We start from the raw sequence: 21,201 nt of genomic DNA on the forward strand, positions 1-21,201 counted from the left end.
AAGCTCTTGATATTATAATTAAATTTTCATTGTTTAAGGGTGTTTTATTTAATATTCTTCCATAGACACGAGTTACTACTATATTAAAATGGATTCAATTGCTGCTCGGGATTCAAGGAAACGAAACCCCACAAATTGGGATTACTCATATTTGTATCAAGCCCAAAGTTAATGATGTAAGTGAAGCCCATCAAGAGAGACTTGATGTCTAGCAGCCCTGAAAGAAGTAGAGAAACCCCAAAAAAGTCAAACTCGTTCATCTTCTCCCGGAAGCTGCTATAGGAATCTTGACCGATTCTCGCGGGTAATAGATCATCAAACAATAGATGATAGGGATGAAATCAGATAATTATGGGGGCGAAAAATTTGGATTGGTAAGGGATCGAAGGCTTATACGGATATATAGGGGACTGGCGAATTGGAGAAGGGAGGTGGTTTTTAATCGGGGTCTAAGTTTTGTGGGTGGCAGTACATCGGCGAGGAGACAACCAATACCTACTGCAATTGAAGGACTGAAACAAGGGTGAAGAACAATTAATAGCAATAAATTTGTTCTCTTCGTGGAATTAGCTAAGTGAATCTAATTGTAACTTTGTCAGTAACTTGTCTACTTTTAGTAGTACTACAACTTTCCTCTAATAATTGAATTGACAAGTTAAATTTTGCTTATTACTATTAATATGCACTAGTTTTGTAGTTGGTATTGGAGTTTGGATAATTAGTTTTGTTTGATAAGTTTCATTATTGATTAAGCTATGTTAATTAGCTATATTATGTATTTCATGATTTCTCCTTTTATATTCTATATTATTAGTATGTCAGGCTAGATTAAACAAGGGTAGGGAGATAAATTATGCATTGGATTATTGCATTGTGAGAATATAATTGTTATAATTATTGGGTATTATGTTTATATCTTGATTGGATTGATAATTTGGTTTATTGATATGAACTAGTCGAATTATATTTTAGACCGGCATCTTTTGTATAGTTTACTAATTTTATTGCTATAGTATTAACTTGTGATACGTAATTGTCTTTGTTAGTTTCCTTTGGTAGCAATTAGGTGTGTGATTGGTGACTAAAACCTTTTATAATACCTAAGATTATCAACCCTTTGAGTTGCACAAATCCGAGCTTGTGAGATTTATGGTTTAAGTTAACTATCTCCTTGTTTTAATGCTGCTAATTAATCGAGTCTAGAGAGCTTGTTCTTGATTGTTAGTTAGTTAGACAATAACCCAAGAGCTTGTTTGGTTTATTTACACTTGAGGGATGTTTTGAATGCTTATTTGTGTTCATAGGTTAACATTAAGACATATGCATGATTTATTTGATTCGGTGATCAATTAACAGTCCACTACTAATATATATCTTCCGATCCCTATTTTATTATCCTTGATTTTTATTGTATTTCAATTTTAGTAGTTTATTTATTATATTTTGTACTTTATTCGTCCTATAGTTCGTAGTAGTTTATTTGTTAGACCGTAGTATTATTTCTTCAAAACAGGGGTTTCTAACATACACAAGTTATAGTTTAATAACCCAATTCTTTGTGGGATCGACCCTAGCTTACCCTACTACATTTTAGGATGTTAGAGTTAGGTTTATTTTTGGTAGACATGCGACAGTCGTACCAAATTTTGGCGCCGTTGCCAGGGAGTTGGCGTTTTATTTCATTATTTCTTGTGTTTTTTCTAACTTTTCCCGCTAACTTGTCACCTAGTTCCTTATTTTTTGTATGTGTGAAAGAGACTTGAGGCATCAAAGATTAAGAAACTTTGCAGCAAGGAATCAGGGACTAATAATTTATCCTTTTTCTACTCTTCCAGTAGCTAAAAGGACTCGTGCTCAAATACTTGAGCAAGCTCGTCACATTCCGTTGCCTCTAAGCGAAAGCTCGTCTTCAGACGAGGAGAGTGAAGAGATTTTTGAGATGGGTGATCAAACACTCAAGCATCTCGCAGCTCCAACTTTTGATCCAAATTTGTTGTGCATAGTAGATGATGGGACAGAAATTGAGATCAAGCCTGGACTGATCAGAGCCCTTCCCACATTTTCAGGTTTCCGTACTATTCCTTGGGGTCAGTCCACATGAATGAGACGAACAGATTTTTAAAGGAATTCCACATAGCATGTGCAGGGATGAAATCAGCTGGAGTTACCCTAGATCAACTCAAGCTGAAGGCATTTCCTTTTGCCTTGTCCGACGCTGCTAAGGAGTGGTTATTTAAGGTACCTGCTGAAACCATTACAACCTGGGATCAGATGCTGAAAGTGTTTGCTGACAGATATTTTCCAGCATCTTTAATAGCCAATATTAGGAAAGAAAAAATGTGGAATTCGACAAGAAGATCTGGAGACACTTTATGAGTATTGGGAGCGTTTCAAGAAGCTATGTGATAGCTATCCCAACCATCAGATCAGTGAGCAATTACTAGTGCAGTACTTTTATGAAGGGCTCAAGGAGTCGGACAGAAACTTTATTGATGCTGCAAGTGGTGGAGCTTTGGTTGATAAAACACCCGCGGACGCAAAAAGTTTGATTGCAATCATGGCTGCAAATTCTCAGTATCGAGGAGGTCGAAATATTAGGTCCACTTCTTTAGGTCAAGTTAATGAAGTGGTGAGTTCTAACCTCGAACAACAAGTAGCCAAACTCACTTCATTAGTGGAGCGAGTGATGATTGAAAAAGGGCAAGAAAAGGCATGTGGCATCTGTTCCATAGTAGGACACCCTACTGATATGTGCCCTACTATGCAAGAAGAAAAAGTAAATTCTGTTGGTGATGTTCAGGGACAACAAAGACGTTATGATCCATTCTCTCAGACTTATAATCCGGGGTGGAGAGATCATCCAAACCTGAGATATGGCAATGTTCAGCAGCAGGCATGCAACTCCAATCTCAGACAACCAGCTTTCCAGCAACAACAAGCATCTAATCCACCACCTGGTTTTCGTCAAAAACCGCAATATCAGCCACGACCTCAAAATCAGCAAGTTTCCCAGCCACAATCTAGTAGCATGTCTCTAGAAGAAATCGTAAAGACAATGGCTGATAACACTTTGAATTTTCAGCAAGAAACAAGAAGCGGACTAAAGAACTTGGAGAACCAAGTTTCTCAGTTAGCTAACACAGTGGGTAAGCTCCAAGCTCAGAACTCTAACAAGCTTCCGAGTCAACCAGAGAGAAATCCGAAGGAGAATGCAAGCGCCATATCACTTAAAAGTGGCAAGCAGCTAGAGGTTCTAGAAAAAAGCAAGAGTGAAGTACTAGAGGAACAAGAGACTGTTGTTCCGGAAAAAAATGAGCAGCCTTCTAAGGTAAGTGATGTTGTTTCATCCAACACTAACCATTTTTCTTCTTCTGTTCCTTTCCCTAGCAGGTTAACTTCTAAGGATAAGAAGAAAGAGATGGAAAAGGAGGTACTGGATGTATTTCGCAAGGTAGAGGTGAACATACCTTTATTGGAAGCCATTAGACAAGTGCCGCGTTATGCAAAGTTTCTGAAGGATTTGTGCACTAACAAGCAAAAATTGAATGGAGATGAAAAGGTCAATGTAAGTGAGAACGTATTTGCAGTCTTATAGAGGAAAATTCCTCCCAAGTGCAAGGATCCAGGTATTTTTACTATACCTTGTAGAATAGGTAACACGAGATATGAGAGGTGCATGTTAGACTTAGGTGCTTCTATTAATGTGATGCCTTTATCTATTTATAAAGCACTGAACTTAGGACCTTTAAAAGATACTCGTGTGATTATTCAACTTGCTGACCGTTCTAATACTTATCCTTTAGGAGTGATTGAGGATGTCTTAGTACAAGTAAATGAACTTGTGTTTCCTGCTGATTTTTATGTGTTAGATATGCCAAATGATGAATCCTCTAATGCAATACCAATCTTATTAAGGAGACCTTTTCTAAAAACATCTAGAACCAAGATTAATGTTCATAGTAGGATTTTGACCATGGAATTTGATGGGGAGGTTATCCAATTTAATTTATTTGATGCCATGAGATACCCCTCTGATTGTGAATCTGTTTCTAGTATAGATGTTATTGATACACTAACTGAGCAAATATTTTTTCTCTCTGATCATGATGCATTAGATGTTGTTTTGACTGAACCTGTAGAAAAAGTGCAATACACTAACCTTCAGGAACATTTTGAGCTTGAAAATGATGTCAAGGAAGCTTTCTCATCGTTGGAAGTGCTTCCAAATAAGCAAGGAAGGTTATGAAATTGCCTGTGACATCTAACAGACTTTTACCTTCTGTTGTACAGCCACCTGAAGTGGAGTTAAAACCTCTGCCTGACCACTTGAAGTATGCATTTTTGGGAGAGAATGACACACTTCCAGTCATAATCGCGAGTAACCTAACTCCGACTCAAAGCTGGTGCAAGTTCTCAAGGAGCACAAAACAGCTTTAGGGTGGACAGTTGCGGATATTAAAGGGATTAGCCCTTCTATGTGCCAACATAGAATTTTATTTGAAGAGGGAGCTAAACATGTGAGACAAGTGCAGCGACGACTTAATCCACCTATGATGGAAGTAGTAAAGAAAGAAGTATTGAAGCTTCTTGAAGTGGGGGTGATATATCCTATATCAGATAGCCCTTGGGTCAGTCCCTTGCAAGTGGTCCCGAAAAAGTCAGGAGTTACAGTGGTGGAGAATGATAAGGGAGAAATGGTTCCCACTCGAGTGCAAAATGGGTGGAGAGTTTGTGTAGATTACAGGAAACTTAATTCTATGACTCGAAAAGATCATTTTCCCTTACCCTTTATTGATCAAATGGTAGAACGTCTTGCTGGTCATGCTTATTACTGTTTTCTTCTACGTTCACATGCCTGTATGGCACATTTGCGTATCGTCGTATGCCATTTGGATTGTGCAATGCTCCGGCGACTTTTCAGAGATGTATGGTAAGCATCTTTTCAGATTATCTTGAAAATTTTATAGAAGTTTTCATGGATGATTTCACTGTACATGGAGATTCTTTTGATAGTTGCTTAGAACATCTCACTTTAGTTCTTAAACGTTGTCTTGAAACTAACCTTGTGCTTAATTCTGAAAAATGTCATTTCATGGTTCAACAAGGTATAGTTTTAGGCCATATTGTGTCTTCTGAAGGAATAAAAGTCGATAAAGGTAAAATAGACCTTATTTCTTCTCTGCCTTACCCCGCCTGTGTGCAGGAAGTTCATTTTTTTCTTGGCCATGCAGGTTTCTATCGCAGGTTTATTGAAGGATTCTCTAAGATTGCGCAACCACTATGCAGACTACTCCAAAAGGATGTGGAGTTCCACTTTGACGAGGCTTGTAAGCTAGCATTTGACAAGCTGAAAGAGAAGTTGGTCACTGCTCCTGTTCTACAACAACCTAACTGGGAGTTAGCGCTCGAGCTGATGTGCGATGCTTCTAATTATGCTGTAGGGGCAGTGCTAGGTCAGCGAGTTGGAAAAGTTCCCCATGCCATCTACTATGCTTCGAAGACTTTGGATGCGGCTCAAGCTAATTATACTACAACTGAGAAAGAACTTTAAGCTGTAGTTTTTGCTTTAGACAAATTCAGGTCTTATTTATTGGGTACTAAAATTGTTGTGTTTACAAATCATGCAGCGCTAAAATATTTATGGTCAAATGATGTATCAAAACCAAGGCTAATACGTTGGATTTTATTGCTTCAGCAATTTAATGTTGAAATAAAGATAAAAAAGGTTCTGACAATAGTGTTGCTGATCATCTGAGCAGGTTAATTGTTGTAGCAGATGAAGGTAAAGCCCCAATTAATGAAGAGTTCCCCGACGAGCAAATTCATGATTTGATCTTAGGAACTCCGTGGTATGCTGATTTAGTGAATTTTCTTGTATCCGGGAAGTTTCTAATCAGCTACACTAAAGCACAAAAGGACCGGACGTGAAGCATAGCAAAATACTACATATGGGATGACCCGTATCTCTGGAAGTATTGTACTGATCAGTTGATCAGAAGGTGCGTACCTGACTTTGAGTTTCTTTCGATACTAACTTTCTGTCATTCTTATGCATGTGGAGGACATTTCGGGCCTAAGAGAACTGCACGCAAGGTTTTAGAGAGTGGATTCTACTGGCCATCCATATTCAAAGATGCATATGAAATTTGTAAGACTTGTGATAATTGTCAAAGAACAGGTACACTAGGTCCTAGGAATGAAATTTGGGGTATGGATTTCATGGGACCCTTTCCTTCTTCTTTTGGCTTTCAATATATCTTGCTTGCTGTTGATTATGTCTCAAAATGGGTAGAAGCTATAGCCACCCGTACTGATGATTCTAAAGAGGTTGCAGAATTTTTGAAATCGACTATATTTGCTAGATACGGATTTCCAAGGGCAATCATCAATGATAAGGGGGCACACTTTTGCAATAAGACGGTAGGGGCTCTCCTAAAGAAGTATAATGTGTTTCATCGAATATCTACTGCATACCACCCACAATCAAATGGATAGGCTGAAGTTTCTAACAAAGAGATCAAGTCCATCCTTGAAAAGACCGTAAATCCAAATAGGAAAGATTGGAGCCTCTGCCTTAATGATGCTTTGTGGGCATACATGATAGCATATAAGACGCCCATTGGGATGTCTCCATATAGGCTTTTGTTTGGTAAACCCTGCCACCTTCCTATGGAGTTGGAACACAAAGCCTTCTGGGCCGTGAAGGAATGTAATATGGAAATGGATGCAGCGGGTGAGCAACGACAACTTCAGTTACAAGAGTTAGAAGAGATCCTGAATGATGCTTTTAAAAATGCAAAGATATATAAAGAGAAGACTAAGGCATTTCATGATAAAAGCATCTCACGGAAGACATTCACAGTTGGGCAAAAAGTTCTTCTCTACCATTCTCGGCTCAAACTATTTCCTGGCAAACTCCGTTCTCGATGGGTGGGACCATTTGTTGTCACAAAGGTGTATGAGCATGGTGTAGTGGAGATTCGTAGTGAAGTGAAAGGAATGATGTCCTTCGAACAAGTGTATTATTCTGATAGCGGGTTCAGAATTATTAGAAAGCTAATATATTCAGTAAGGTCAAGTGATCGGAATGCCTGGGTGGAGGCCGCTTCCGATCAGTAATATTAATATAATTAATATTACAGCTTAATCTTGACTGAACCCTTCGGGTCACACCCAAGCAAATATATGCGAACCAACTCGACGAATTAATTCGGAAAAAATTAATTCGTCGCCTGAGTGTTAAATATTTAGACGTCGGTAAATTCGAGCTTAGAGCGTCGAAACCGATCGTCGGAAGTCGAGTCGAAAAATAGTGAAAGACGAGACAAAAAATAGTAATAAATCAATAAAAGACCAAAATACCCCTAGCATCGGAAAGCCCTAGCAAACCGAGTGCTAAGGGTGTATGGCCTAGCATGGTGGCTAGCATGCGCACCAAGCCGAGCCTAGGCTAGCTAGTGCGTGCTAGCGCACCCATGCTAGCATCGCAAAGCTAGGCGCTGCCTAGTGCGTGCTAGCATGCTAGGCACTACCTTGTGCGCGCATTGGCTAGCAAGCCATGCCGCAACAAGCTGCAGCAGCTAGCACGCTAGGCGCGCACAGCTAGCAGCAGCATGGCGAGGGCCATTGCTTGCTAGTAGCGAGGCCAAGGCACAAAGCCACAACAGCCCGCACAAGCATGCAGGGCGTGCTGGGCAGCAGCGCCTAGCAGCCCGCATGCGAGTGTTGGGCCTGCTGGGCTTGCGTGCTCGTGGGTGCCACGGACAGCAGCACATGGCAGCCTACCTTGGCTGCCTTGGTGCCCAAGGGTGAGTGCCATGTGGCTTGTGATCCTTGAGTGTGTGTGGTATGAGGTGGACGGCTAAGGGAGAGGCAGTGGGGAGCAAGGTTGGTCCCCCCCTCCTCCAAGTGGTCCTCACCTAACCACTCACATGAGCTTGCCACTTGTTGATTTATTACTAGCTTGATTATTTATTTTATTTTAGCTTTAAAATAAAATGGAAAAATCATACTATCCCACATTGATGGGAGAGTAAATGATACTCCCATCATTTCCTATAAATACCCAAGTATGGGCATTGGGAATGATGCTTGAGTGGGAGTTAGAAAGAGCATTCCATAATTTTGGGAAAACTCTTAAACTCACATAACACTCGGGTTTGGGTCGGACCTTGCTAACCCCAAGGTAGTAGACCTTAAAGTTGTGTTCGCCCATTTGTGGGTGGATACTGTCGGAGGCATGGCACTTGACGTGCTAGTAGCTTTCAAGTAAGAGCCCCAGATTTTGGGAGAAGCTCGCTTCGAGGGTAAGATTCCTTGTCTTTTCTTTGTGAATATTTATTTATGCTTTGTGATTTTAATTGTTGCGAGTGGTTCCTTGGGAGGGGTTGTTTCCGCGGTGAGTCGGACTCACCAAACCCCAACAGCGGTATCGGAGCCCCGCTCGTTTATTTTTATAATCATGTTTTTCAAGGTTTATTTTTTGGCTTATTTTTCTGGTTTATGTTTAGATTAGTAGCTCGGTTTTATTTATTTAATCCCGTTTTTAATGTCGAATTTGGCCCAGAACCCAGATTTTCGCCCAAGACTAGTGAATTTTTGGTGGAAAACGTGTTTTGGAAAGGGTTTAACCCCGTTGGGATTGTGATTTTAGCAAAATTCTGACCAGAAATGCCTTTTTCGAGGAGTTTTTCGTTTTTGACGAAAAATTTTAAGTCTTTTCTAACCTTGAAATTAATGGCATAAATTGTTGATCATATGGTTGATTATTTGCATAATTTTCTGCACTTTTATGTCCCCTTAAAGCACACTTACTTAGTAGTATTTGATGCTTAAAGATTGATTTATTTTCACATAATTGCAAACTAATTGCTTTTTAGTGTGAAAATTTTATTTTTGAAGCTTCCTAAGTGTTAAAGATTCAATCTTTATTTGTGATAAGTGATTAAAACTTTGAAAACCACTAAATTCCATGTTATTTTGAATTGAACTTTGTTGTTTTAATCATTTTGAGTTGATTAGAAACATAAAGTTTCGATTTTTGTGATAGAAATTTGGTTATCTTCATGTTGGAAGATATAATTTTCAAGGATTCACAAATTTTAGATGTTGGAATTTTCATTTGAACATTAAAGTTCATATTTTTCCAACTTTCCTTTAATTTGTCAAATTCTCAAGTTTAATTTAAATTGATTAAATTGAAAGTGAGAAATTACCTCAATTTTATTTTGCACCAAGCTAAACCAATTTAATTAAAGATGGTTCTTGGAATTATTTTGGTTATTGCACTTTGAAAATTTTATTAAGTTAGACTTGTTTAAAATTTTATTTTGCTCACTAAATTAGTTCTAAAATTAATTTAGAATTAATTTTTTTTGTCTCGCGGAAAAGGGATCAAATCCCAAGGTAGTGGCGCGCAAAACGAGAAAATGCACCACCATGGCGAGCCGGGCTGCACAGCAGCCCGCATGTGGCTGCCAAGGTGGTTGCGCCGCCTCGATTGTGGGCCACACGCGCGGCAGCAGCAGCCACGCGCGGCTGTGCTGTGGCAGCGGCTTGCGGCCGTGTATTCGTGGTCTTGGCATGTGCGTATGCTTGGTGCGGTGAGGTGATTAGCCGTAATAGGCTTGATGTTAATTATTTTCCCGTTTATTTATTTTAATTAATTTTGTTAATTTTAATTAAAATTTTGGGAGGCTAGGCCTCGGGTTTTTAAGCGGCATTGGCAGAATTTCATTTTGACAAATTTGGGTGCTACCGACTTAATTAATTGGATTAATTAAGGAAATGCGGAATTTATTGGGAGCTTCAATTACTAATGACGTAATTTATATAATCGGTTAAACATCTTTGACTAGTTTTAATTAGGCGTGTTAATCGGATTAACCACCTAGATTAGTTACTAGTGCGCGCGTTGTTTCAATGAATTTTACTTGTTGTTAATTTTGTAAATTGCATGTGCCATTCACAAATAGTGAATGGATGAATGGAATATATATTTTCTCTCTCTCACACAGGTTTTATGAAATGGCAACTAGTGGGACCCGACTAGGATAGAAAGTACGGACTACGTGCCGTTATGTATTTTTGTAAATCTAAATACGGTCTACGCACCGTTAAGTATTTTTGTACTTTAATATTTAGATTATTCCTAGTTATAGACACTAGTTTTTGCATAGTTTGGTTTAGTCTTGAAGACGGCGTATCTTGGAAGACAAAGCCTTGAAATGCAAATGAAGACCTTTTGAAGATATGAAGATTTCAAGGGGTCATGCTAGTTGCCAATATGCATCTATTATTTCGCTTTATATTTTATGGTCATATATATGTGTGTGAAATATTCGTTAGATGCATGTTTAGGTTTTCTTGATGCTGCGATGATTAGTTAAGTTCACTTAAATCAACCAACATAGAAATCCTAGGTCCCTAATAATATTGAGTAAAACTTGCCTTTCCAAAACAACACTTACTAACCGAACGATGGTGATGGTAGGCTACGCCAAAGCGAGGTGCCATCACTCCTCTAAGGGGTATAAGGCACACCGGGTGTGCACGTTGGTTTTTGTTTAACTCATCGGTATGAGTGAGGAGTCCTCACATACCGTGGCAAAAGAGATACATCGTCAAAGATGCATTAGATGCGACGATTGTCTAACCAAGAGTGGCTTAGAGCCATTAGCAAGGCAATGCTTACCTAGAAGATTGAGTGTTTAAGACAAGCCAAAGCATGCTTAACCACTCTTTCTTTCTTCGGATCTTGGAATCGCCTTATTTTCGCCAAATAGGGACAATTTTTATGCGTAAATAAGACGTTTAAGTTTGCATGAATGCTATTAAATTTCAAACTTATTATGTTCTTGATAAATGGTTATACTTTGCACTTATATTCATAGTACTCTAAATCAAATAATATTGTTTCCATGATTGGTAAAGGAAATCCTTGAGAATAGTTCTCAAAGACAGGAAAAGCATTTCTAAAATACAATTCTCATAAATGACTTTTATAACTAAGTCCGAAAGGACGGTTGGACATCATGTAATCAAAATACTAGGTAGTTTTGATAAAACATGAGGTATTGAGTTGAAAACTCAAGATTGTCAATGTTTGACAACCAACGTATCTTTTCGCATCATACATAATTGAGTAGGACTCATTGATGTAGTAATTCGAGTAAGAATTAATGGAAAAGATGGAACTTTGTTTTACGGCGCACTAGGTGCTTGATTATGCCTAACAAAGTATAAGAGTCAAGGTACTTAAAGAAATGATTCTTAAAGTAAGATTATGAGATATTGTATGATATTAAATATAGGAAAGAAGGAACGAAGAAAAGGAATTAGATTTCATTTCAACTCATGAGTTCATGTTATTGTAGTTTACTTAGCAATTCGTTATCTTCACAAGTATCGGATACTGCTTGAGTGTTCCACTATGATAGTGACCTCAAACTATTGAAGTTAAGCTAAGTTATCGACTTACAAGCTTAGGATGAAGCAAGAAGAGCTACATCAGTTGTAAGGTCGTATGTTTTGTTTAAAGACCTTTTAAGCCAAAGGCTGGAACAAGTACGGGTTATTATGTTCCATAATCAGCAATTGATCCATTTACACACGGAAAGACTCACATTCAAAATAATGAGCAATAGTTGTGAGATTTATTTGAATGGCATGGCTATCCAAGCGTTGAGTCAAGAATGCTTGATTATAAACAAACATTTCCCTAACATGATAAACTCACTAAGCTCAAGTTATGGGCTTGATTTGCGTTCCAAACATCTTTAGAAATGTCACATTGACAAGAACGTACTCAAGGCTCTATTAGATAGGCTCTTGATAGTTGCTCGAATTGGAATCGTTCTAAGACAAGAAAGTCTTACTTGTTGAAACCGACAAAGCAGAGAGCTATTGTTCTCGGTATAGACAATTGACTCCGAAGGCTAAAGAGGATTCAATTACTTCAACGTTTCACAAAGAATTTGAAAGGATATGGCTATATTCATCAAATGTGAACAAACTTGACTTGAGTAGCTCAAGAGTTCAGTGAAGTACAGAATCGACTTGGCAAGATATCAAAACGTCTAGATTAGATCGAGCGATGTTTGCTTGAGCCAAGCGTGACTATCTCAAAGTTATGAATGGAAAATTTCATAAAAAAAACTCCACAAAGAACATGGTGTGTCTTCACGGAGACCTCGGTGTCATTTGAAAATGACTCGAACGATGATGGTTCACAACCCTTCCTATAAAGTTCTTAAAGATTTGCACAAATGACTAATGTTACACTAAACAAAATGTCGAAGCTAAGAAAGGACGCCATATTTAGTTATGGATAAAAATAACTTCTAAAAGTCTTTTCAAGTATATGTCTAAGGCTCTTAGTCTCAGTAGGAGTTCACTAGCTCAGTAGGAGAAAAGTGGCTCAGTGGGAGCTAGGTGACTCAGTGGGAGCTGAATGGCTTAATAAAGACTAAGATAGCTCAAGTTGGAGCTAACTGTTTGTTTCACAACGAACTTTTACCCAAAGACAATATACATTTCTCTTTGTAAGAATTCAAGTGAGACTACAGGTATTACCTCCACATCCTAATTGAGGACAAAAAAATTTTTTTGTTGCTCTAAGTAGTGTCTTTCTGGAAAGTAACACGTTTCCAAAACGACAAGTGGGAGGAAAATGAACTCGATGACCATCGAGCTTAGCAACAAACTAGAACTGAGAATCTCGAAAGACCTTAAAGGACTTCGTGATAATGCTTGATCAAGAATACTCAAAAGGACTTTATAAGTGCCTTAAAAGAGAATTCATTACTCAAAAAACATTAAAGATGTTGGAGTAAGATCAACATAATAAAAGGGCTTTGAAAGCGCCTTAAAACTCAGTGTTTGTTGCAATTACCCCGAATAGGTATAGAATTCACCAAAGGCTTGGATTGAATCCTATAAATTTTCTATTAAGTTAGAAACAAACCTAAGACTTACAAGCATACTATTTACTATTAGATAGTAAAGGAATAATGTCTTGTAAGATAGCTACGATAAATCTAAATTCCGAATAATGGTTAAAAGCCATGAAAATCCGAAATAGACTCCATGTTTGAAAATCATGTTTGAAACTTGATTAATCTGCATGAAAGGTGAAAGACCCATCGATTGCAAATAAGTTTTCAAGGAGAAAACTAACAAAAGTGGAAATGTATATGCATACATAGCTTGATTGGTTGTAAAGGATATAATTAATTTCAAGGAGTTGATTTTAATAAAATCCCATTCACCAATCGGAATGCTCAAGTCTTTTCGTGATTGATCTAGCAAAATTGCGCATATGAAATATGGCAAAATAGATACCAAAACCGCCTTCCCAAAATGGAATTTTGGAAGTGACTATGGAATAGTCTAAGGGTTTTGAAAATCTAAATAATGCTAGATTTGAAAGCAAGCACATGGAATCCTTCATGGGATTAAAGAAAGCATTGCATGAAGAAATTGGAACGTGTTTTCTCATAAAGTTAATAAGAGGATTGACTTATGGAGAAGCATAGAAATTCTGAAGAACAAGATGTTTAGTGGCAGCAAAAGTAATGGTGCAACAAGATGTTTACGAACTCTATTGTGAAACAACTATCAAATGCTAAATTCTTAGATTCGAAAGTATTTTTCGACAATGGACCGAGCTAAAGACAATACTTAGTACATGTTGGGAATTAAGTTCTATGGTATAGACTTAATTAAAATGTTTAAATGAGTAAAAGAAATTACCATGTTAAACATGAAGGACTTTGAAAGGCTTTCGACCCATATGTATGAAGCTAAGTAAATGTTTGAACTAAGTATAAGCTAGGCTATGTACTAAATCAAACAAGAAAGACTCTAGTAAGAGACTTTCAATCATATCATATAGCGAACAATTTGGCAAGACTCAGTGTAACTGTATGAGCTAAATGTCACATGGATGGAATAAACTTGAGAATAATTCTAGAATTAAATCCATCATGTAAAGCTATGATATGGAATCGTCAAATGACTTACACGCTTAGAGCATGCGAAGTACGTATATAATACCAATCAACATTAATCTAAGTATTAGATCATTAGATTATAGTCAAGAACATCCAAAGAAAGATAGATAAGTAGTTGGATGAGTTCTTGACGCATGGAAACAAATATAATTTGAGTTTTGATGTTGCAAGCACAAACCTTAACAAGGATTAGTTCCCTAGCAAGGAAGCCATTTATAAGCACGAGGCAAGAAGTGTCGTGGCTTGAGAATGGTAACATGGATGTGCATCCATGTATAATGTGCGAGAATTTAAGGAAAATTTCCATGATCACAAGTGATTAGGGTATCCCAAATCGTTGTGAGTCGCTTGGAGTAAAACCCAAGCAAGGCATCATCGGGGAGTCTACTAAAATATATGTTGAGAATATTGTTGCCTTAAAGGCAATAATAAGATAGATGTTAAATGGAAAGGTTAGTTGTTGAACATTAATGATTGTAGGTTGTCAAGTAGAAGGTCTCAAATTATGAAAATGAGTGGGAGCCATTTCTTAGACAATAAATCCTGAATCACATATAATCCATTAGCACTCTCAAAATTTTATCATCTTATTATGGAAATGGTGGATAATGAAGATGCTAAGGTTTGCAAAGTAATTATAACTAAACCTATGCAATAAGTGAACGACAACATTCATAATTGCATGAAAGAAATCAAGCATATCAAATATGAGTGTGATTTCTATGAATGTTTTATGAAGAGTACTACTCTTAAAACATTTGGGAAAAACCATTTATCATAAGATGAAACATTGTGAAGTTTCATAGTGGAATAAAATATTTCTAAATATTCCACAAAACAATTTAGTTGTGATTTAGAATTAAATAATGAGTCCATTCGATTTTAATAAATATTCAAAATAGGGTATCAAGTCAATGGCTTGGATAAAGAAACACCTATTAAGTGAACGTTGAATATTTTAATCGAAAATTATCCCTAATCAAGGTCGTATTTTGTGGACGAATAATGACCATCAGAGATTAGTGTGTAGTATGATTTGTAGCACCGTTTCTCGTGCTGTGAGGATACAAACCATTTGCACAGGTATTGGTTTAGAACCATACTGGACAGAGCTATGAGGATGCTTTAAGAGATTAAAAATCGTCATAAGTATTTTCTCATTATTACTATCGGAATTCTTTTCCTTTGACCATGAGTAGTGGGAGATCTCTTGTTTGAGTACTGGTCCGCTTTGGTATCCGCTAAACGTCTTCCGTAACTGGGGATTATAACGACAGATATCGGGCAGGTGAGTCCTCTTAGTAAGAGAAGCTACATTACAAGACTGGAAATGTCCCCCTACTGACAATAGGGAACATGTCTTGTTGTTTACAAGGCCTCTCGAAGAGCGAGACTGTAAAAAATGCATGGCCGTGCTCAGATGGATTTTAGAAATCATCTGCTTATTGACAGTCAAACTCGGATTTCGAGAAACACTTCTGGACGTAACAGAGATGACTAGTAATCTTACTCTGTAGTTCATGAAGAGACATGAAGAGACATAGGATAAGGGCTATACACTAACTGCACACTTGTCCGGAAGGACAAGTGGGAGATTGAAAGGAATGATGTCCTTCGAACAAGTGTATTATTCTGATAGCGGGTTCAGAATTATTAGAAAGCTAATATATTCAGTAAGGTCAATTGATCGGAATGCCTGGGTGGAGGCCGCTTCCGATCAGTAATATTAATATAATTAATATTACAGCTTAATCTTGAATGAACCCTTCGGGTCACACCCAAGCAAATATATGCGAACCAACTCGACGAATTAATTCGGAAGAAATTAATTCGTTGCCTGAGTGTTAAATATTTAGACGTCGGTAAATTCGAGCTTAGAGCGTCGAAACCGATCATCGGAAGTCGAGTCGAAAAATAGTGAAAGACGAGACGAAAAATAGTAATAAATCAACAAAAGACCAAAATACCCCTAGCATCGAAATGCCCTAGAAAATCGAGCACTAAGGGCGTATGGCCTAGCATGGTGACTAGCATGGGCACCAAGACGAGCCTAGGCTGGCTAGTGCGTGCTAGCGCACCCATGCTAGCATCGCAAAGCTAGGCGCTGCCTGGTGCGTGCTAGCATGCTAGGCACTGCCTTGTGCGCGCATTGGCTAGCAAGCCATGCCGCAACAAGCTGCAGCAGCTAGCACGCTAGGCGTGCCAGCTAGCCACAGCTAGGAGTAGCATGGCGAGGGCCATTGCTTGCTAGCAGCGAGGCCAAGGCACAAACCCACAGCAGCCCGCACCAGCATGCTAGGCGTGCTGGGCAGCAGCGCCTAGCAGCCCGCATGCAAGTGTTGGGCCTGCTGGGCTTGCGTGCTCGTGGGTGCCACGGATAGCAGCACGTGGAAGCCCACCTTGGCTGCCTTGGTGCCGAAGGGTGAGTGCCATGTGGCTTGTGGTCCTTGAGTATGTGTGGTATGAGGTGGACGGCTAAGGGAGAGGGAGTGGGGAGCAAGTTTGGTCCCCCCCCTCCTTCAAGTGGTCCTCACCTAACCACTCACATGAGCTTGCCACTTGTTGATTTGTTACTAGCTTGATTATTTATTTTATTTTAGCTTTAAAATAAAATGGAAAAATCATACTATCCCACATTGATGGGAGAGTAAATGATACTCCCATCATTTCCTATAAATACCCAAGTATGGGCATTGGGATTGATGCTTGAGTGGGAGTCAGAAAGAGCATTCCATAATTTTGGGAAAACTCTTAAACTCACATAACACTCGGGTTTGGGTCGGACCTTGCTAACCCCAAGGTAGTAGACCTTAAAGTTGTGTTCGCCCATTTGTGGGTGGATACTGTCGGAGGCACGACGTTTGATGTGCTAGTAGCTTTCAAGTAAGAGCCTCGGGTTTTGGGCGAAGCTCGCTTCGAGGGTAAGATTCGTTATCTTTTCTTTGTGAATATTTATTTATGATTTGTGATTTTAATTATTGCGAGTGGTTCCTTGGGAGGGGTTGTTTCCGCGGTGAGTCGGACTCGCCAAACCCCAACATGAAGATACGAGGAAAGAATTCAAGGTGAACGGTCATCGGTTGAAGCCTTACTATGAGGGTTATCAGGTCCAGAACATTGAAGTAATGGAGCTTGAAGCCCCTGGTTATGATGCCTAGTATGCTCAGAAACCGTCGAGCTAACGACGATAAATATAGCGCTCTTGGGGGGCAGCCCAAGTTTAGAAAGATAATTTGACGTTTTATTTTATCATTTTTTTAATACTGTTATTTGTCTGTTTCTAAAAAAAATAAAAGAAAAAATAAGCGAGAGAAGTACAACTTCTGGACACTGAAGTTGCTTGTTTTAGTGTGATTTGTTTCAGAGCACAGCCAGGTGTAAAGTTGCAGCACCAATCTTTCTATACAGGAAGCCATCAGGCTAGGTACACATATCAGCAGCAGCCTGGAAGCATCCAACACGAGGCTTGCTGCATTAGATAGAACCATTTTCTCTCCAATAACAGCAAGACATGAGCAAATTTATGCTTGGGGGATGCTAACAGGGCAGTCAGTGTTCACATTCAACTAACTAACTTCTCCCAGTGAGCTCGTTTCCTTCTCCTTCTATTTTCTCCCTTTTATTTTGCTATTACTGGTTTTCATTCAGTTACACATTGAGGGCAATGTGTGAATTAAGCTTGGGGGGGAGTGAGTTATGTTTGGTATAGTATTGAGTCTGGCAGTCTGTGTCGACAGTGCTTTGCTTATGATCTTAACAATATTCACTCTACTATACTTAACTTTGGCTTATAGGCTTGTATATATGCAGATTTTTTTAAAAAAAAACATGGCTCTTTGAACAATTACAAGTTGATGGAAGTCAACGTTGTAGTGTTGTAATAAGAATGAAATGATTTAGGCATAAAGGCATTTGCACCAAAATAGCCAAAAAGCTTGCATGATCCACTAATCAAACAATTTGAGCCTTATTGACCTATTTTTCTGGTTATCTAATTCAAGTACCATTGATCTGAAAAAATTAACCCAGATGTTTACCTTCTCTTGGATTAGTAGAGCAATGCATGTGTAAAGTGGATTATCAGTGTGGCAGTGTTTTATTCTAGTTAATGTTTCATATTAAAGGCTCTGCGTACCAATGTATGTGTTCTAAAAAAAAAAATTTTGAAAAAAAAAAAAAGATCAGAACCCATAAATGTACGTGTGGTGTTTTATGTATCGTAGTTGAGTAACTCGAGTTAGTAAATCCGTAGGGGTTTCTTCAAACCTAGTGCCTTGGGCCAACTGGACCGGGAGTCATTGGTTGAAAGCTCGTTACATGGGATTCTTGACAGATACATAGCATTTAGAGTCATGAAACAAAATAAAAGGAGGGAAAGTCAAGAAGCTCCAAAAGTTATAAGAGGTGTGATTTTATAGTTTATGTATTAATTCTTGAGGCTCTACTAGTCGTAGAGTTTTTTTTATCATCACATTCCTTAAAATATGACACACCTTTATCTACCTTAACCCCTGCATCCTTTTATAAGTCCTAATGATCTTTCAAACTACTTCACCACATTGTTGATGTAAAGTAGGCTGTGATTCGTCTAAGAGCTGGTATTTGATTTCTAATCTCATAAATAAGTTTCCTTCTGCATATACTACTTAACTTGAGGCTGTTATTGAGCAATATAGAGTACTTGTTACAGCATGTTAGCCTGTCATATTAGATATTGTTATATCAAGAGTTCTAAATCCTTTATGATTTCATGTCTTTGCTTGAGGACAAGCAAAATTATAAGCTTGGGGGAGTTTGATAAGGTCATAAAAGTATGATATTACATTTATTAAGGTCTTTATATTATAATTAAATTTTCACTGTTTAAGGGTGTTTTATTTAATATTCTTCCATAGACACGAGTTACTACTACTTTATTTATTTGTTTATAGGAAAGAGAATTTTGACATCAAAATGGATTCAATTGTTGCTCGGGATTCAAGGAAACGAAACCCCACAAATTGGGATTACTCATATTTGTATCAAGCCCAAAGTTAATGATGTAAGTGAAGCCCATCAAGAGAGACTTGATGTCCAGCAGACCTGAAAGAAGCAGAGAAACCCCAAAAGAGTCAAACACGTTCATCTTCTCTTGGAAGCTGCTATAGGAAATCTTGACCGATTCTCGTGGGTAATAGATCATCAAACAATAGATGATAGGGATGAAATCAGATAATTATGGGGGCGAAAAATTCGGATTGGTAAGGGATCGAAGGCTCATACGGATATATAGGGGACTGGCGAATTGGAGAAGGGAGGTGGTTTTTAATCCGGGTCTAAGTTTTGTGAGTGGCAGTACATCGGTGAGGAGACAACCAGTACCTACTTCAATTGAAGGATTGAAACAAGGGTGAAGAACAATTAATAGCAGTAAATTTGATCTCTTCGTGGAATTAGCTAAGTGAATCTAATTGTCACTTTGTCAGTACCTTGTCTACTTTTAGTTGTATTACAACTTTCCTCTAATAATTGAATTGACAAGTTAAATTTTTCTTATTACTATTTATATGCACTAGTTTTGTAGTTGGTATTGGAGTTTGGATAATTAGTTTTGTTTGATAAGTTTCATTATTGATTAAGCTTTGTTAATTAGCTATATTATGTATTTCATGATTTCTCCTTTTCTATTCTATATTATTAGTATGTCAGGCTAGATTAAACAAGGGTAGGGAGATAAATTATGCATTGGATTATTGTATTGTGAGAATAGAATTGTTATAATTATTGGGTATTATGTTTATATCTTGATTGGATTGATAATTTGGTTTATTGATATGAACTAGTCCAATTATATTTTAGACCGGCCATCTTTTGCATAGTTTACTAGTTTGATTGCTAAAGTATTAACTTGTGATACGTAATTGTCTTTGTTAGTTTCCTTTGGTAGCAATTAGGTGTGTGATTGGTGACTAAAACCTTTTATAATACCTAAGATTATCAACCCTTTGAGTTGCACAAATCCGAGCTTGTGAGATTTGTGGTTTAAGTTAACTATCTCCTTGTTTTAATGCTGCTAATTAATCGAGTCTAGAGAGCTTGTTCTAGATTGTTAGTTAGTTAGACAATAATCCAAGAGCTTGTTTTGTTTATTTGCACTTGAGGGAGGTTTTGAATGCTTATTTGTGTTCATCGGTTAACATTAAGACATATGCATGATTTATTTGATTCGGTGATCAATTAATAGTCCAATACTAATATATATCTTCCGATCCCTATTTTATTATCCTTGATTTTTATTGTATTTCAATTTTAGTAGTTTATTTATTATATTTTGTACTTTATTCGTCCTATAGTTCGTAGTAGTTTATTTGTTAGACCGTAGTATTATTTCTTCACAATAGGGGATTCTAACATACACAAGTTATAGTTTAACAACCCAATTCTTTGTGGGATCGACTCTAGCTTACCCTACTACATTTTAGGAGGTTAGAGTTAGGTTTATTTTTGGTAGACACGCGACAGTCGTACCAACGTACAAACACACTTCCTTGATACTTTTCCAAACAAACACCATACGTCCTTTACGAGACTTGAATACTCCAAGCCCTTCTCGAAGTTGCTTGCCTTCGACCTCGGCGTAAAAGGTTGTAAGTTTTGAGGGTTTTGTCCCAAATCCATATTTCAATTCTTATTTTATTTATTTGATTGATTAAATCTTTCTTGAAGTTTAATAACGTTATATTGTTTTGATAGAAAGAGATACAAGACATCAAAGTAAGTAATTCGATTACTTAATTATTGTTTTGATATAGAAATCTTGTTAGGATGTTGATTTTAATTCCTGGTGTCATGTTAGGATGCCTTTATTTTGATTCTTAGTATCATGATTAGGGTGTTAATTAATGTTTCAAATATCATGTTTCTAGTATCATGTTTAGAATAAAGCTTTGATCTTTATTATTAGTGACATGCCATGATTATTATTAGGAAAAATTGACAAAAATAATCCCAACTTTTGATTATATTTTAATAATCCGAACTTTAATTTGCATTTGCTTCTAATGGTCCCCACCAGTTATATAACTTGTTATCACAAGTCACCTAACACGTGTCAGCATATGACTAGTTCTAAAAAATAAAAATAAAATTTAACAAAATTAAAGAAATTTTTTTTTAAAAAATTAATTATTAACAAAATAAAACCACCACC

At 37.6% G+C, this 21,201-nt stretch overlaps 2 protein-coding genes across 2 annotated transcripts; both read left to right on the forward strand.

Annotated features, from left to right (window-relative positions):
- The first annotated feature begins 206 nt into the window (after nucleotides 1-206).
- Nucleotides 207-5,830, forward strand: LOC145572236 (uncharacterized). Its single transcript, XM_081631235.1, has 3 exons — nucleotides 207-3,626; nucleotides 4,291-4,930; nucleotides 5,232-5,830. The coding sequence occupies exon 1, from the start codon at nucleotides 2,558-2,560 to the stop codon at nucleotides 3,593-3,595; it is 1,038 nt and encodes a 345-aa protein (XP_081487361.1). The 5' UTR covers nucleotides 207-2,557; the 3' UTR covers nucleotides 3,596-3,626; nucleotides 4,291-4,930; nucleotides 5,232-5,830.
- LOC145571074 (uncharacterized) lies at nucleotides 3,677-4,437 on the forward strand. Its single transcript, XM_081630168.1, has 2 exons — nucleotides 3,677-4,216; nucleotides 4,291-4,437. Exons 1-2 carry the CDS (start codon nucleotides 3,677-3,679, stop codon nucleotides 4,435-4,437), a joined length of 687 nt encoding a protein of 228 aa, XP_081486294.1.
- Nucleotides 5,831-21,201: the final 15,371 nt, after the last annotated feature.

This window comes from Chenopodium album, chromosome 12, assembly GCF_948465745.1.
Source record: "Chenopodium album chromosome 12, dcCheAlbu1.1, whole genome shotgun sequence".
NCBI classification, from domain to species: domain Eukaryota; kingdom Viridiplantae; phylum Streptophyta; class Magnoliopsida; order Caryophyllales; family Amaranthaceae; genus Chenopodium; species Chenopodium album.

What these genes read in the sequence shown, in the direction of transcription:
- LOC145571074 (XM_081630168.1), top strand. Translation starts at nt 3,677, where the DNA reads ATGTTAGACTTAGGTGCTTCTATTAATGTGATGCCTTTATCTATTTAT. An exon ending in AAGCTTTCTCATCGTTGGAA is followed by an intron (nt 4,217 to 4,290) that starts GTGCTTCCAAAT and finishes TCTGTTGTACAG; the next exon opens with CCACCTGAAGTGGAGTTAAA.
- LOC145572236 (XM_081631235.1), top strand. Translation starts at nt 2,558, where the DNA reads ATGGCTGCAAATTCTCAGTATCGAGGAGGTCGAAATATTAGGTCCACT.